Here is a 17,657-nt window from a genome sequence, read left to right on the forward strand (position 1 = left end):
CCGTGGGTTATATACCGATACCCCGAGCCGTGGGTTATATACCGATCCCCCGAGCCGTGGGTTATATACCGACCCCCCGAGCCGTGGGTTATATACCGATCCCCCGAGCCGTGGGTTATATACCGACCCCCCGAGCCGTGGGTTATATACCGATCCCCCGAGCAGTGGGTTATATACCGACCCCCCGAGCCGTGGGTTATACACCGATCCCCCGAGCCGTGGGTAATATACCGATCCCCCGAGCTGTGGGTAATACACCGATCCTCCGAGCCGTGGGTTATATACCGATCCCCCGAGCCGTGGGTTATACACCGATCCCCCGAGCTGTGGGTAATATACCGATCTCCCGAGCCGTGGGTTATATACCGATCCCCCGAGCTGTGGGTAATATACCGATCCCCCGAGCTGTGGGTAATACACCGATCCTCCGAGCCGTGGGTTATATACCGATCCCCAGAGCCGTGGGTTATATACCGATCCCCCGAGCCGTGGGTTATATACCGATCCCCCGAGCCGTGGGTTATATACCGATCCCCCGAGCCGTGGGTAATACACCGATCCCCCGAGCCGTGGGTTATATACCGATCCCCCGAGCGGTGGGTAATACACCGATCCCCCGAGCCGTGGGTTATATACCGATCCCCCGAGCCGTGGGTTATATACCGATCCCCCGATCCGTGGGTAATATACCGATCCCCCGAGCCGTGGGTTATATACCGATCCCCCGAGCCGTGGGTTATATACCGATCCCCCGAGCCGTGGGTAATATACCGATCCCCCGAGCCGTGGGTTATATACCGATCCCCCGAGCCGTGGGTTATATACCGATCCCCCGATCCGTGGGTAATATACCGATCCCCCGAGCCGTGGGTTATATACCGATCCCCCGAGCCGTGGGTTATATACCGATCCCCCGAGCCGTGGGTAATATACCGATCCCCCGAGCCGTGGGTTATATACCGATCCCCCGAGCCGTGGGTAATATACCGATCCCCCGAGCCGTGGGTAATATACCGATCCCCCGAGCCGTGGGTTATATACCGATCCCCCGAGCCGTGGGTTATATACCGATCCCCCGAGCCGTGGGTTATATACCGATCCCCCGAGCCGTGGGTTATATACCGATACCCCGAGCCGTGGGTAATACACCGATCCCCCGAGCCTTGGGTAATATACCGACCCCCCGAGCCGTGGGTTATATACCGATCCCCCGAGCCGTGGGTTATATACCGATCCCCCGAGCCGTGGGTAATATACCGATCCCCCGAGCCGTGGGTTATATACCGATCCCCCGAGCCGTGGGTTATATACCGATCCCCCGAGCCGTGGGTTATATACCGATCCCCCGAGCCGTGGGTTATATACCGATCCCCCGAGCCGTGGGTTATATACCGATACCCCGAGCCGTGGGTTATATACCGATCCCCCGAGCCGTGGGTTATATACCGACCCCCCGAGCCGTGGGTTATATACCGATCCCCCGAGCCGTGGGTTATATACCGACCCCCCGAGCCGTGGGTTATATACAGATCCCCCGAGCAGTGGGTTATATACCGACCCCCCGAGCCGTGGGTTATATACCGATCCCCCGAGCCGTGGGTAATACACCGATCCCCCGAGCCGTGGGTTATATACCGATCCCCCGAGCCGTGGGTAATACACCGATCCCCCGAGCCGTGGGTTATATACCGATCCCCCGAGCCGTGGGTTATATACCGATCCCCCGAGCCGTGGGTTATATACCGATCCCCCGAGCCGTGGGTTATATACCGATCCCCCGAGCCGTGGGTTATATACCGATCCCCCGAGCCGTGGGTTATATACCGATCCCCCGAGCCGTGGGTTATATACCGATCCCCCGAGCCGTGGGTAATACACCGATCCCCCGAGCCGTGGGTTATATATACTGATCCCCTGAGGCGGAGAACATGGCGACCGGAGAAATGCCTCCTTACCATCTCCTTGTGGTTTGGGTAAAACGTCTGCTCAATTAATGGAAATCTTTCGGGTCCCAGCATCTTATAGGCTGATATAAGTTGGGCAAACTGGAAAATATAAAAATAATAACAAAAGGAAAATTACTGCATTTTCCACAATAATTTAACAAAAGTCTTACCATAGAGAGGCACTCGACTGGCTACCGTCAGGCACGATAGATCTCTATGGTACCACGTCTCTAGCTCCACCCACAGCCCAGCCCAGATGCCTCGTGGGTCTGTGCACTGAGGTAAGAGAAGCTGCCGAGGAGATCCACCGAGAGGTTCCATATCACACGAGGTATGGAGGCCTTGGAAGAGGGCAGGGGAGATCTGGCCTTCGCATTAATGATGAATAAACCTCTCAGAACGATTAGAATCCGATTTATTCAGTGAGTTCATGAAGTTATTGCTACGTGTCCGGGAGGGGAAGGTTATGACGCGTGGACAATCACTTACCACCCATGGCTTGTCGCTAAAGTTATAAATGGACTCCAAGGAGTTTATGCTGGGGATTCCGGCGTACTGCAGGCCGATGATCAGGTTCCGGAAATCTTCATTCTCTGTCATGCTGAAGGAATGTTGTCGAATGAGGACAAAATCTGGTCGGAACGACCTAAAAGCAGAACAATTACAGAAGAAGGGAAGCATAAAAAAATCACAGTTTACATAAATCACTTGCTTCCTTTCTCTCTCCCAGCTGCCGGTGACCCTTCTCTCTCCCAGCGACCGTTCTCTCTCCCAGGGACCCTTCTCTCTCCCAACCGCTATCTACCCTTCTCTCTCCCAGCTGCCGGTGACCCTTCTCTCTCCCAGCGACCGTTCTCTCTCCCAGGGACCCTTCTCTCTCCCAACCGCTGGCTACCCTTCTCTCTCCCAGCTGTATTAACAATAACACATTTTTTACTTTGCTTACCTGACAATTTTATTCCCATTCCGAACCATCTGCAAGTCTACGGTGTAAGCGCCATCAGAATGCGCGGAGAGACTGATTTCTGAAAATTCAGCCTTAAAAGAAAAAGTGACGTTTTGTAAATGAAGAACATGTCAGAGGGTAGAAACACGTGTGGTAACCCTCAGCCGGATATAATCCCCTGGGATGACGTGGGCTGTGGTGGCACAAACTGCTAACCCCTGGGGCGGCTAATGGAGAAAACAGACCCCCCAAAATACCATGCGAAGCATCTAAACCTTGCGCAGGTCCCCGGGATTATTACCCTTAGCTTGCCTGTAAGCATCAGTAGCGCAGTAATGTTTATAAAGCCCAACGTCTCACCTGCTCCACTCTTATCTCGTAGTTGCCGTGGACCCTCTTTCCTCGGAAACATTTCGTCCTACAATTAAAAAAATATAAACCGTGAGCGAATCCAGTAGAAACCGGGGAGTCCATAAAGCTCACAATCTACATGAATGACTCCCCCAGATCCCCTTTTTATTCCCCACGTGAAATGAGATTACCGCTAACACAATATATCGCCAGAAACCAGATAACGAGCCGCAGGAGGGCAGCCGCCGTAATTAGGCGCTAATGAAATCAGCCCCATCAGAGACAGCATTACCGCGCTGGAGGCGGCCACGTCACCCGCCGAGCGATGCACTCACCGGAGAACCAACATGATCAGATTGTTGGTTTCTTAGCCGCCTCCAGCGCATGACCAGGAAATTCAATCAGACGCAATAACGGCCGGCGCGGCTCATATCGGGCGGAGGCGGACGGCGGCTGATACCGCATTACAGTGCTGCGGGGTTAGAAGGATCGGTAACGGCAGAATTTAATAAACGCATTTATATCGAGAAAAACAAGAACTAAATGAAGGGACGAGGAACGCGTTTCACAAACACGTGAAGCACCAGCTGCCCCCCCCGAATGTTAATTTAATCAATGAAAACATCACATCATCGTACGACGTCCCATAAATGAAACCCCCGACACTCGGGATGTACCCGCCGCGGCACAACGACAAATAAACTTCACTTCATCCACAGATCTGATCTCTACGACACTACGGAACATGGTGGCGCTATATAAATCAATAAATGATAAAGATAAATAATATCCAGCTCCACACCCCACAGAACCCGCAGCCTCTCCTGGCCCATCGTTGCCGTCTCCAAAGACCCCCACTCTGTATAACTGCATGTCATGGAGCCCCTAGTTTTATGACCCTGTATGGGTTGAACCGCACGCTATTGCCCTGTAACCTGCTGGGGAAAAGCTCTGCGTCTAAATGATTGATGACATCATAAGCTCCAGATCACTTATCTATCACTCCAGCAATCACATCGTGACCTTTCTGTGACCAGAAAAAAATCGATAAAATCTACTCAGTTTATCTGGTGAAACCATTTAGTGAGATTAAGCAGGTGAGCGGCAGCGGCAGGCGAGCAATTAAATATATTATCTCAGAGTTTGGGTATAAGAATAATATCATTATAATTCATTATGCTGGAATAAAATATATTATCGCCTGGTTTGGGTATAAGAATAATTCATTCTAATTCATTATCCTGGAATAAAATATATTATGGCCCGGTTTGGGTATAAGAATAATATAATTATAATTCATTATCCTGGAATAAAATATATTATCACCCGGTTTGGGTATAAGAATAATATCATTATAATTCATTATTCTGGAATAAAATATATTATCGCCCGGTTTGGGTATAAGAATAATATCATTATAATTCATTATTCTGGAATAAAATATATTATCGCCCGGTTTGGGTATAAGAATAATATCATTATAATTCATTATGCTGGAATAAAATATATTATCGCCCGGTTATAATAATATAATATATAATTCATTATCCCGGAATAAAATATATTATCGCCCGGTTTGGGTATAAGAATAATTCATTTTAATTCATTACCCCAAACCTTGGCGTGTGCTGCCCTCTACTGTCTGCTTGGGGTATAAACACTGGGAAGGAGAAATATACAGTCATAAAAGAAGAGTCGCACATTTGTTCATTTTAGAGAGAGCTAAGAGAATGTTAATTAACTAGATATTAGACATGGGAACCGGAGATTTCGGCTGAGAGTAATAGTATTTGTGTTCTGTTGTTATAATGAAGCGGAGCCATTTCCGCAGTGATCTCATCTCTTCCAGGCTCTTAATTCACTCCGATGTAAATCTCACGGCTATTGGCAGGAATGCAATCCATACATTAGTGTCAGGCTCTGAAATCGGCCATCGCCACAGGGAGCCGTCCACAAGAGCTCAGAACATGGGGAACCGTCCACAACAACCCAAAACATGTGGCACCGTCCACAAGAACCCAGAACATGAGGAACCGTCCACAACAACCCAAAACATGTGGAACCGTCCACAAGAGCTCAGAACATGGGGAACCGTCCACAACAGGCCAAAACATGTGGCACCGTCCACAAGAACCCAGAACATGAGGAACCGTCCACAACAACCCAAAACATGTGGAACCGTCCACAAGAGCTCAGATCATGGGGAACCGTCCACAACAACCCAAAACATGTGGAACCGTGCACAAGAGCTCAGAACATGGGGAACCGTCCACAACAACCCAGAACATGAGGAGTCGTCCACAAGAACCCAGAACATGAGGAACCGTCCACAAGAATCCAGAACATGGGGAACCGTCCACAACAACCCAGAACATGAGGAGCCGTCCACAAGAATCCAGAACATGGGGAACTGTCCACAAGAACCCAGAACATGAGGAGTCGTCCACAAGAATCCAGAACATGAGGAGCCATCCACGAGAATCCAGAACATGGGGAACCGTCCACAAAAACCCAGAACATGGGGAACCGTCCACAAGAATCCAGAACATGGGGAACCCTCCAGAAGAACCTAGAACATGAGGAACCGTCCACAAAAACCCAGAACATGGGGAACCGTCGACAAGAATTCAGCACATTCGGAACCGTCCACAAGAGCCTGGAACGCAGGACCTGTCCACAGTGCTGACAAAACGTATCTCCTAGTACATGAACAATAAATGCCCCTTCTCATCAGCAAAAACCCAGCTGGAATTACAGACAATCCATGGATATACTTCATTCTTAAGATAAGAAATTGTCCTCTGCTGACAGGGATCCAGCCCACGGACGGGTTCCGGGTTTGTTCTGGATGACAGCGGCATTACTGTCTGTGCTGATGGCAGATCGGGAAACGAGCAGCAGGTCCCGAGTCCAAACACCAGAATCTGTACCGATGGTCCCTCTCTACACACAGAGCGTAAATCCCAAAACAGAGCCCGTCCGGTCTGGGAGTTTATGGGAAGCTGCCGACTCTCGAGCTCCGTCTTTAGGTCAGCGAATACTGCGGATACGTTGTGTGGGAACGCTCGCGGTATCTTTGTATATTATTTTTGTGTTGCACGTTTCGTTTATTCACTTATTATTTGGGATCGCGGACACTGGTGTGGCTTTGATCCGGTTAAGTCACCGCATGTGGTCTCGGGCCAGTAAGTCTGACACATACGAAAAGGGCTACTTCTGAGGCCACTGATGGATTGAGAGACGTATTTCCGAAAAATGTAGCCATTTTTGTTAACAATGAATGAGGTCACAAAGTTATTAGAAGTAGGACACGTATGTACCCCAAGCCCAATGTGTAATTATATCCCCCAGTACCCCGTTTCTGTGTATCACGGCGGTCCGGGATCTGCTCTCCTAGCAATCGATGGACCGTTCGACACAACGATGCTGTTTCTGAATAGGAGAACACACGCGTGTGAGGCTGAGATATGCGACGTGTTGCTGAGATGTGTGATGTATGGCGTGTGTGTTGCTGAGGTGTGTGATGTATTGCGTGTGTGTGGCTGAGATGTATGGCTGAATGTGGTTTGTGTGGTTGATTGCAATGTGTGTGGCTGAGAGATCTTGTAAGCAAACCCCCAGTATGTTTATCACATTACAGCGTTATCTTATATTTGTATAGTGCTGACAGATTCCGTGGCGAAGTTTCACCAGGGGAGAGCAAGAAATTACAATAACATTAAAACTGACAATTAGATTAAGATAGACTGGTAAAGGAAGAGAAAAGGGCCCTGATCCTAGGAGCTTACACTCTATGACACACTGCTTACATTCAGTATTTTAATAAGGAAAATCACCTTAAACAGGCGGATCTGGAAGCAGCTGCTGTTTATTTTTTGCAGAACAAGCTGTCCTGTTTCTCTGTCCAGGATCGCTCTGCGCGAGGTGTCACAAAGCATTAATGCCCACGCAGCACATTCTCGGGAGACACGTCAGTCTCCCAATCAGCAAAGCGCAATGCTTCAGACATCGGCCTCCTCCAGCAACAGGTGAAGGACATAACGGCCTTTCGCCCAACCTCAGTGACATCACTTACAGCCTTATCCCCAACCTCAGTGACATCACACACAGTCTGTGCATGAGGCATCAGTGACATCACACACCCTGTGCATAGGACATCAGTGACGTCGCACATTCTGTTCAGGGGACATCAGTGACATCACACACAGTCTGTGCATGAGGCATCAGGGACATCGCATTCACCCTGCGCACAGGACATGTGACATCACACACCCTGCACCTAAGACATGAGTGACATCACACACACCCTAAGCATAGGACATCAGTGACATCACACACAGTCTGTGCATGAGGCACCAGTGACATCATACACCCTGTACATGAGGCACCAGTGACATCATACACCCTGTGTATGAGGCACCAGTGACATCACACACATCATACACTGGATCAGCATGATGCCCCAGCAGTCAGATGCACTCTCCTGTTTGGCCCCGTGGATGTGCTTTATAAAAGATTATAAATGTCCGTTGTGCCGGGTGATTAATGCATTTGTTGGTGGGTTAAAAGGGGTGATTGTTACCGGGGGCCGGATACCGGTGGGTATCAGCAGCGCCACGAGAGACAGACTTCCAGATGGCAAAAGGTGACCCTGAAAACGGGAAACAATCAGGTAAAAACGAAGACAAAAACAGGAGCATCTGTTCCACGAAAACACAGATCTCAGATGGTTCTAATTACTGCTTCTCGGCGCTCGTAAACACCGAACGCGCAAACAATTACAGGGGCCAAGGACCGGCCCCCGGGGGAAAAGATAAAAGGAGGAGGAAGCCCGAGGACAATCACTGCGGCCCCCTGCAAGAGTTACTCGGGGGGTATAACAGGGGTGCATTTACAGTGTGCCGGTACTTCCAGTATATCGATCTATACACACGCTTTATATCACCTTCTAGGCCCCTCTATAAAGCCCCTGTGCCTCGGTGACAGGCTTGGTCCGTGGCCGGTTGGTGTGTCTTTGGTTGCCCCGATTGTTGGTGGCCGCCCAGTGCCTTTCCTTGGCTTTGTGGCTGCCATCTGAGCTGGAGTCTGCCGAGTCCTCTCTGTCACTTTGCCTTCAGACTTTGGGTCACAGGGGACTAAACGCGCCGGGTCACAGGGGATGAAACGCGCCGGGTCACAGGGGATTAAACGTGCCGGGTCACGGGGGACTAAACGCGCCGGGTCACGGGGGACTAAACGCGCCGGGTCACGGGGGACTAAACGCGCCGGGTCACGGGGGATTAAACGCGTCGGGTCACGGGGGACTAAACGCGCCGGGTCTCGGGGGACTAAACGCGCCGGGTCACGGGGGACTAAACGCGGCGGGTCACGGGGGATTAAACGCGTCGGGTCACGGGGGACTAAACGCGCCGGGTCACGGGGGACTAAACGCGCCGGGTCACGGGGGACTAAACGCGCCGGGTCACGGGGGATTAAACGCGTCGGGTCACGGGGGACTAAACGTGCCGGGTCTCGGGGGACTAAACGCGCCGGGTCACGGGGGACTAAACGCGGCGGGTCACGGGGGATTAAATGCGTCGGGTCACGGGGGACTAAACGCGCCGGGTCTCGGGGGACTAAACGCGCCGGGTCACGGGGGACTAAACGTGTCGGGTCACGGGGGACTAAACGCGTCGGGTCACAACGTATCTGCCGCCAGAAACAAAAGTCTGATCTGGAGGGGAAAATATTAGGAAGATTTACTTTAAACCAATGAATTATAAATAAAATAACGTCTTAAGGTTCGCTCCACGTGAGGACGCGGCGCGGCGTTTAACTGCGTTTCAATCAGCATTCAGTGAGCGATACGGGGCCGACACGAAGGAGACAACCTACATTTTTCCAAATAAAAGCAGATTTTCTTGTAAAAGCCCTGAAAAGCCAGTAAGTCCTCATTAGTTTATTACCGCGCCGTTCCCACCTGACCACATACAGGGTTAAATTATTACATATTAACGACAGCCGCTGCGCCAACGGATCGGCTGTCACGTCTCTGACTCATTTCCAGCGTTTCTGTGATTTCCAAAACCGTTAACGAAATAAATAATTCCCAGGAAGAGGAAAATGCAGAAAATGTACAGAATAAGAAGTATTTCGGCTGGGAGCGCCCCCTATGGGTGCAAATCATTTATCATCTTCCGATCCGTCGTATCCACGTTCTTATTTCAGATCGATAATTATTTACATTGGGTTTTTTATATATAACTACAACAAAAACGGGGAAAAGGGAAGGAAACGGAGGCTGTATGTAAAATATTATTAATGTAGACGTAGGATCGAGGGCAGCCTGTCCAAGGTGCTAAACTGAGGAGCTGCTTGGGGGCCACGTTACAGGGGGCATGATCCCTGGCCTAGTCATATCAAATAATGGGATGGGGGTCTGGAGCTCCATGGGACCTCCACAAGAGCGCAGGCTTTAATGCAGTGATGGAGGTCAGACCCCCTCTTCCTCCAGAAGACCACCCCAGAGTGCCGCGACGAGGCAGTTCCAGCCCCGATGACCCCATTTATAGAAAGTGTCTGATGGGCAGTTCCACGAAGATTATTTTAGATAAAGGATCCTTTTCCTGATCCCTTTTCACTTATTCTGTAGAAACGTTGGCGGCGGGGCGAGAAATCGCAGGACGCTCCCGGCGCTCGGAGCCGAGACCCTCGGAAACGGCTCCTTTAATCCACTTCCTCTGGAAGAAACGGAGGGATGATGCGCTTCCTAACCGGGTTCCTCGGGTTCTATTCATCCATCTGATGTGGGAATAAAGAATACTTTGTATCTCGCCGGAACGTTCCGCCTGTGAGGATTACATTTAGCGGCCGCGGCTCCTGCGTCTTATTCCTGATCCTCGTTGTAAGAAGGGGGCATCCCAAGACATTTTGGACGATGCTCATCTTCCAGCTTTGAGGGGATAGTTTGGGGGGAAACTCTTTTCTATCCCAGCGTGACGGGGCCCGCGCACAAAGTGAGCTCCATAAAGACACGGCTGGAAGAGTCTGGGATGGAAGAACCTGGCCGGCTTCACGGAGCCCCAACCTCAACCCCATCGAGATGAACTGGAATGGAGATTGCGAGCCGGGCGTCTCTTCCAACATCAGCGCCTGACCTGACAAACAAACCTTCCCAGAAGAGCGGAAGCCGTTCTGACTTCATATTAATGTCTCTGTATTTAGAATGTGATGTCATCAAAGTCCTTGTTGTTGGAATGGTCAGGCGTCCCAATACTTTTGGCCATATAGTGTATCTGATCATAAAGCTAAAGGAAGCCTGTTAACCCTTCACGTCGCGCTCGCTGTATCCGGACTCGGTAATCGTTAATAAGCGGGGGAAACACTCGGATAATTGAGGACAATCTGCGGCGTCCTCCTCCTAATACCACGGGTTTAATTATTCAGCGCGGAGATGCCCCACGGAGCCGAAACCTGGATGCAGACAGACATCTTGAAAGCTGCGTATAAATATTTGACGGCATCTCCCTGAAACCCGCTGATCCACGCGCCGGAGACACGCGCCAAACCAGAACCCCCCGCACCTCTCACACGCAGGGGTAATCGGCAAATATTACCAAGGATAGGAGCGAGCCTTCGGGGCGACAAGCTCCAGAACCCCGGATATATTTACCCCCGCAGGCGTAATAATAATATATATAATAATAATGATAATAATAATAAATATAATAATAATAATAATAATAATAATAATAAATATAATAATAATGATAATAATAATAATGATAATAATATAATAATAATAATAATAAATATAATAATAATGATAATAATAATAAATATAATAATAATGATAATAATATAATAATAATAATAAATATAATAATAATGATAATAATAAACAATACCAGAAACAAAGAAACAGCCTGGGAGAATAACCCCCGAGGGCAACCAGCGGGCCCCATATACCCCAAATAACAAAGGTGATCATCCGATCACCACGCTGCCATAAAGCGCGGCACACGACTCGTACACGTGACACGGTACCAGAACCTCACATGAGGAATTCTCTGCTGTATCTGCAAGGAACTTACTGAGGTTCACTGAAACTTTTCTAGAGGTTCTAGGCCTTTGATTTCTAGATTCCCGGGAATTCCGATACATTTAGATCCCGATTGGTTGGTAAATCACAAAAACTTTGGCCCCCAGGGGGGTTAAATAGCATCGATTGGTGGAACGCCAGGCGTGGCAGATTCTGTGGCCGATGCCCCATCACCAGCTTGGCCCCGTACCGGCCATTAACAATAATTAAAACCTCCAGGTAAAGGTGGCCGGCGTATTCACATCACCCGGCAACCGGGACACCGAAGCGCGGGACACAGGTGGGGCTCGCGGGACAGCGTGGCGAAATCAGGACTATCCCCTGCAACGCGGGACAGTTGGGAGGCACGATGAATGTGTTCCTGTATCATTGTGATACCGGCAGAGGATTATCCATGAATCTAATGAGGGACAGGCCACCAATGTCCACGAATGAAATTGACCCGCAGCGCTCTGTATATAGGGTGTACAGGTTAACGTGACACGCGGCGCTCTGTATATAGGGTGTACAGGTTAACGTGACACGCGGGCTCTGTATATAGAGTGTACAGGTTAACGTGACACGCGGCGCTCTGTATATAGAGTGTACAGGTTAACGTGACACGCGGGCTCTGTATATAGAGTGTACAGGTTAACGTGACACGCGGCGCTCTGTATATAGGGTGTACAGGTTAACGTGACACGCGGGCTCTGTATATAGAGTGTACAGGTTAACGTGACACGCGGCGCTCTGTATATAGGGTGTACAGGTTAACGTGACACGCGGGCTCTGTATATAGGGTGTACAGGTTAACGTGACACGCGGGCTCTGTATATAGAGTGTACAGGTTAACGTGACACGCGGCGCTCTGTATATAGGGTGTACAGGTTAACGGGACACGCGGCGCTCTGTATATAGAGTGTACAGGTTAACGTGACACGCGGCGCTCTGTATATAGAGTGTACAGGTTAACGTGACACGCGGCGCTCTGTATATAGGGTGTACAGGTTAACGTGACACGCGGCGCTCTGTATATAGGGTGTACAGGTTAACGTGACACGCGGCGCTCTATATATAGGGTGTACAGGTTAACGTGACACGCGGCGCTCTGTATATAGGGTGTACAGGTTAACGTGACACGCGGCGCTCTGTATATAGGGTGTACAGGTTAACGGGACACACGGCACCCAGTATATCCCACCCAACATCCCCAGAACCCCCTGCAGCATTCCCAGTACATCCCGACCAGTAATGGATCCCACCCAGTAGACCTGCAGTTGCCCTCCCCTTACCAGTCGTTGTGGGGCAAATCTATGACCAGCAGGCGGCGCTCTCCGCTCTCCCCAGCCGGTGCGGTCGGTGCCGTTAGCCCCGCGGATGCTGCCGTCTGTTTCACCGCGTTACTGAAGGAGCTGAAGAAGCCCCCGGGGCCGGAGCTCTGCGGGGTCGGGTCGGGTCTCTGTAGGTCGCTCATGTACCCCGGGGGCAGATTGGAGATAAAACTGCTGTCCGACAGGCGGCGCCGAAGGTAATTCATCCTGGGGCAGATGCGGGCGCTGCAGCACGGGGGGTGCGGGGGTTACAGCGGATGAGATGGATGCAGAAGATGGGGCAGATGCTCGGGGCGGCAGATACTGGATCGGGGGGGGTACCGGGGATGGGGAAGAAGCAGGCGATGATGCGGAGGATGAGGACGGGGCAGATACTCTGGATGAGGCGGATGCTGAGGACGGGGCGGATACTGAGGATGGGGATGAGGTGGATGCTGGGGCGGGGGATACGGGGTGTGGGCAGATTGTGAGGGTCAGAGGGCTCCTGGGTGCAGGTTCTCGGGGCCCCGCCGCTCGATCCCGGTTCCTGCTCTCCCTGTCACAGACTGAGGGACCCTGCGGCTGCTCGGGGGGCGGGGCCGGGGAGGAGGAGCTGCTGCCGCAATAGGGACCCGCCCTTTCCCCGCCTCGGCCCTAGAGTCTACCCGGGGGACGTATGGAAAGGGATGCTGTACCTGTATAGGGGTACTCGCTCTGTATATGGGTGCATAAGGGGTGTTCTGTATGTATAGGGGGTGTTCTGTGTGTATAGGGGGTGTTCTGTATATATAGGGAGTGTTCTGTATGTATAGGGGGTGTTCTGTGTATATATAGGGATTGTTATGTATATATAGGGATTGTTATGTATATATAGGGGGTGTACTGTGTATATATAGGGGTGTTCTGTGTGTATAGGGGGTGTTATGTATATATAGGGGGTGTTCTGTATGTATAGGGAGTGTTCTGTATGTATAGGGGGTGTTTTGTGTATATATAGGGATTGTTATGTATATATAGGGGGTGTACTGTGTATATATAGGGGTGTTCTGTGTGTATAGGGGGTGTTCTGTATATATAGGGGGTGTTCTGTATGTATAGGGGGTGTTCTGTGTGTATAGGGGGTGTTCTGTATATATAGGGAGTGTTCTGTATGTATAGGGGGTGTTCTGTGTATATATAGGGATTGTTATGTATATATAGGGATTGTTATGTATATATAGGGGGTGTACTGTGTATATAAAGGGGTGTTCTGTGTGTATAGGGGGTGTTCTGTATATATAGGGGGTGTTCTGTATGTATAGGGGTGTTCTGTGTGTATAGGGGTGTTCTGTATATATAGGGAGTGTTCTGTATGTATAGGGGGTGTTCTGTGTATATATAGGGATTGTTATGTGTATATAGGGATTGTTATGTATGTATAGGGAGTGTTCTGTATATATAGGGGGTGTTCTGTGTTTATAGGGGTGTTCTGTATATATAGGGGGTATTCTGTGTGTATAGGGGGTGCTTTGTATATATATATAGGGGGTGTTCTGTATATATAGGGGTGTCCTGTATATATATGGGGGGTGTTCTGTATATATAGGGGGTGTTCTGTGTGTATAGGGGGTGCTTTGTATATATATAGGGGGTGTTCTGTATATATAGGGGTGTCCTGTATATATATGGGGGGTGTTCTGTATATATATAGGGGGTGTTCTGTGTGTATAGGGGTGTTCTGTATATATAGGGGGTGTTCTGTGTGTATAGGGGGTGTTCTGTGTGTATAGGGGTGTTCTGTATATATAGGGGGTGTTCTGTGTGTATAGGGGGTGTTCTGTGTGTATAGGGGTGCTCTGTATATATATAGGGATGTCCTGTGTATATATAGGGGGTGTTCTGTATATATATATATATATATATATATAGGGGGTGTTCTTTGTGTATAGGGGGTGTTCTGTGTGTATAGGGGTGCTCTGTATATATATGGGGTGTTCTGTGTGTATAGGGGTGCTCTGTATATATATATATGGGGTGTTCTGTGTGTATAGGGGTGCTCTGTATATATATGGGGTGTTCTGTGTGTATAGGGGTGCTCTGTATATATATGGGGTGTTCTGTGTGTATAGGGGTGCTCTGTATATATATGGGGTGTTCTGTGTGTATAGGGGTGCTCTGTATATATATATGGGGTGTTCTGTGTGTATAGGGGTGCTCTGTATATATATGGGGTGTTCTGTGTGTATAGGGGTGCTCTGTATATATATATGGGGTGTTCTGTGTGTATAGGGGTGCTCTATATATATAGGGGGTGCTCTGTGTGTATAGGGGATATTGTTTCTGTATAATTCTATAATCTGTAATGGTGAATGCTGCTAATTTCTTTAAATAACCCGTGTGACGCCGGCCGGGGCGCGTAATATTTACATATAACGTATACGCGGCGGCAGAGGTTTTTGGTGCGTGGGTGAGGTGTTCGGAGGGTTATATTTACCCCGTGACACTTTTCTGTACATTACTGCTAATCGGTTGACGCTCCTGTGGCGCTAAATTACCTTATTATCTAAATAAAAGCTAAAAAGAACGGTGGGATTTGGGGTCCGGTGATAAATCCGCCGATCCCCCCGCGGGCCGTGCCGCCAAAACTTTACGTTTCATGAAATCCACGCAGGTTTCCGGTTTGGCCACAAATTACTCGTCCGGAGTCCTGCATTAATTAACCGCCAGCAGTCAGCGCTGACCTTGCGAGGGCAGAGACTTCATTAATTAAAACAGATGTTTACCAACACGTGGTGGCTTCAGTGGCTTCTGTGTGACAGGATGTGCCGGGCCCCGTGAGAGCCGCTAATGGGTCCCACGCAGATACCGTGGGAATGGGGGGGTAACGAGTAACAGCGTTACTTCCAAAAGCCATCTCGCCAACAACAACTCTCACATCGCCCTCCTTTCATACCTGAATATCTGATTAGTGGCACCGGATGTTTTCCGTGGTACTGGTGCTAGGATTAGTGGCACCGGATGTTTTCCGTGGTACTGGTGCTAGGATTAGTGGTACCGGATGTTTTCCGTGGTACCGAGGGCTCTGATTTGGGATACCGGATGTTTTCCGTGGTACCGGGGCTAGGATTAGTGGTACTGGATGTTTTCCGTGGTACCGGATGTTTTCGGTGGTACCGAGGGCTCTGATTCGGGATACCGGATGTTTTCCGTGGTACCGGGGGCTCTGATTAGTGGTACCGGATGTTTTCCGTTTTCCGTGGTCTCTAATTAGTGGTACCGGATGTTTTCCGTGGTACTGGGGGGCTCTGATTAGTGGTACCCCTCCCGTAGATCTTATTAACGCTCCTTGCAGGGATCTGGAGTGTGTCTCCTCCCCGTCATCAGATCCCACGTTGGCCCCGGACTCTGCCATTGACCCCTCTGGCTTTTGAAGGGTTAAATATGTGAATGAATGTGAATGAATGAAGGATCTACCGGTCGCCGATCTCCGACACTTCGCACCGGCCATTGGCCGGCACGGACTGGGCTCTGACCATAGGAGCTTGCAATCCATCGATGATAAAGGATCTGATATAAAGGTGTCTGAAAGTGGTCTCATCACCATAGCAACCAACAGGATTCTGCAATCAGCAGTAACATTCCATTGGCTGCTATGGCAACAAGACTTAAATATTCAGAGAGCAGGTTCAGAGCCCCAACAGCGAAGGGGGTGCAGGGAGCGGGGGGCCGGCGCAGGAGAGGATACCCCACAAGCTCTGATTTATATGCAGGCTCCAGGGCTCCCCACTGGCCCCAGGTACCTCCATTCATACAGATTACTCTCTTTGGTCATTTCACCTGTGTGCAAGGAGGTTATGAGTATTCCAGATAATATGGAATAAGTTATCTTTCCCATTAGTGGAACGGCAGGAAACGGTTAGGATCTGGAGCGCCATCGAAGTCATTATTATTATTTATTTATTTATTATTATTTCTTTATTATTATTATTATTAATTATTATTTCTTTATTATTTATTATTATTATTATTAATATTAATTATTTTTATTTATTTATTTATTTATTATTATGTGAGAGGGCAGCGTGCGCCAGGAACCGGGGTAATCACAGCAGGACCGAGCTAATGATCTGACATCCACGGGAACCGAAGAGACTGCACGGAGCTGAACCAAGAGCGTCCGGGGTGATGGGGAGCAGGGTACCCCAATACGATGGGAAGTGGGTACCCAATAGGATGGGGAGGAGGGTACCCCAATACAAGGGAGCAGGGTACCCCAATACGAGAGGAGCCAGCGGGTACCCCAATACGAGAGGAGCCAGCGTTTACCACATTAATAATTGAAGATGAGTGAAGCGCTTGATGTGGCCCAATAAACAGAGCGTCCACGTGGCAGTTTGGTTTGGTTTGGTGGTTTTGATATTTTTAATAAAATATGTAATTAAATTCCTGCGGCTCCGATCTCCGGCGGGACCGGAACATTCTCATTCGGAGCAGCTACCAGGATTCCAATTCAATGATCTCTCTGCTAATAGCCCCGATACCTGCGTCTGGTTCACTCTAATGAGATTTTGTGCCTTTGATGTTCGGCTGCTTCTGTCCGCCGCCCGTCGCATCTTGCGGGTGCAGGATGTTCAGCTGAAGCTTCTGTGTAGTTTCTGTGAAAACTTGAAAGTGGGGTCACTGGGGCGAGCGGGATCATTCGGCGAGACGGACGGCGGCAAACGACGCCAAACTTCAAAAACGCCAGGCAGAGAAAGGAAAATTCTAGAACCTGTGATCTCCGTAGAGCATGAAAGCCGAGGAAATCTGGATCTGGGTAAAGCAACAGGCGGGGTGCTGTAAACCTATATATATATATATATCTCACATCTTATATATATATATATATCTCACATCTCATATATATATATCTCACATCTCATATATATATATATCTCACATCTCATATATATATATCTCACATCTCATATATATTTATCACATCTCATATATATATCTCACATCTCTCATATATATATATCTCACATCTCATATATATATATATATATATATATATGTCACATCTC

General features: G+C 49.2%; 1 protein-coding gene across 1 annotated transcript in view; it reads right to left on the reverse strand.

The window, feature by feature from the left end:
• The window catches only part of LOC149277339 (synapsin-2-like), a 31,891-nt gene extending 19,052 nt beyond the window's left edge, over nt 1–12,839 (reverse strand). Inside the window, exons 1-5 of the mRNA XM_089503007.1 lie at nt 12,595–12,839; nt 3,253–3,310; nt 2,893–2,984; nt 2,436–2,592; nt 1,956–2,045 (exon numbers count right to left, since the gene is read on the reverse strand). Of these exons, the coding sequence (XP_089359133.1) occupies nt 1,956–2,045; nt 2,436–2,592; nt 2,893–2,984; nt 3,253–3,310; nt 12,595–12,839 (642 nt within the window). The remainder of the gene's footprint in view (nt 1–1,955; nt 2,046–2,435; nt 2,593–2,892; nt 2,985–3,252; nt 3,311–12,594) is intronic.
• Between the last annotated feature and the right edge of the window lie 4,818 nt (nt 12,840–17,657).

This window comes from Sceloporus occidentalis, unplaced genomic scaffold, assembly GCF_023333645.1.
Source record: "Sceloporus occidentalis isolate IW3139 unplaced genomic scaffold, rSceOcc1.0.p SCAF_216, whole genome shotgun sequence".
Taxonomy (NCBI): domain Eukaryota; kingdom Metazoa; phylum Chordata; class Lepidosauria; order Squamata; family Phrynosomatidae; genus Sceloporus; species Sceloporus occidentalis.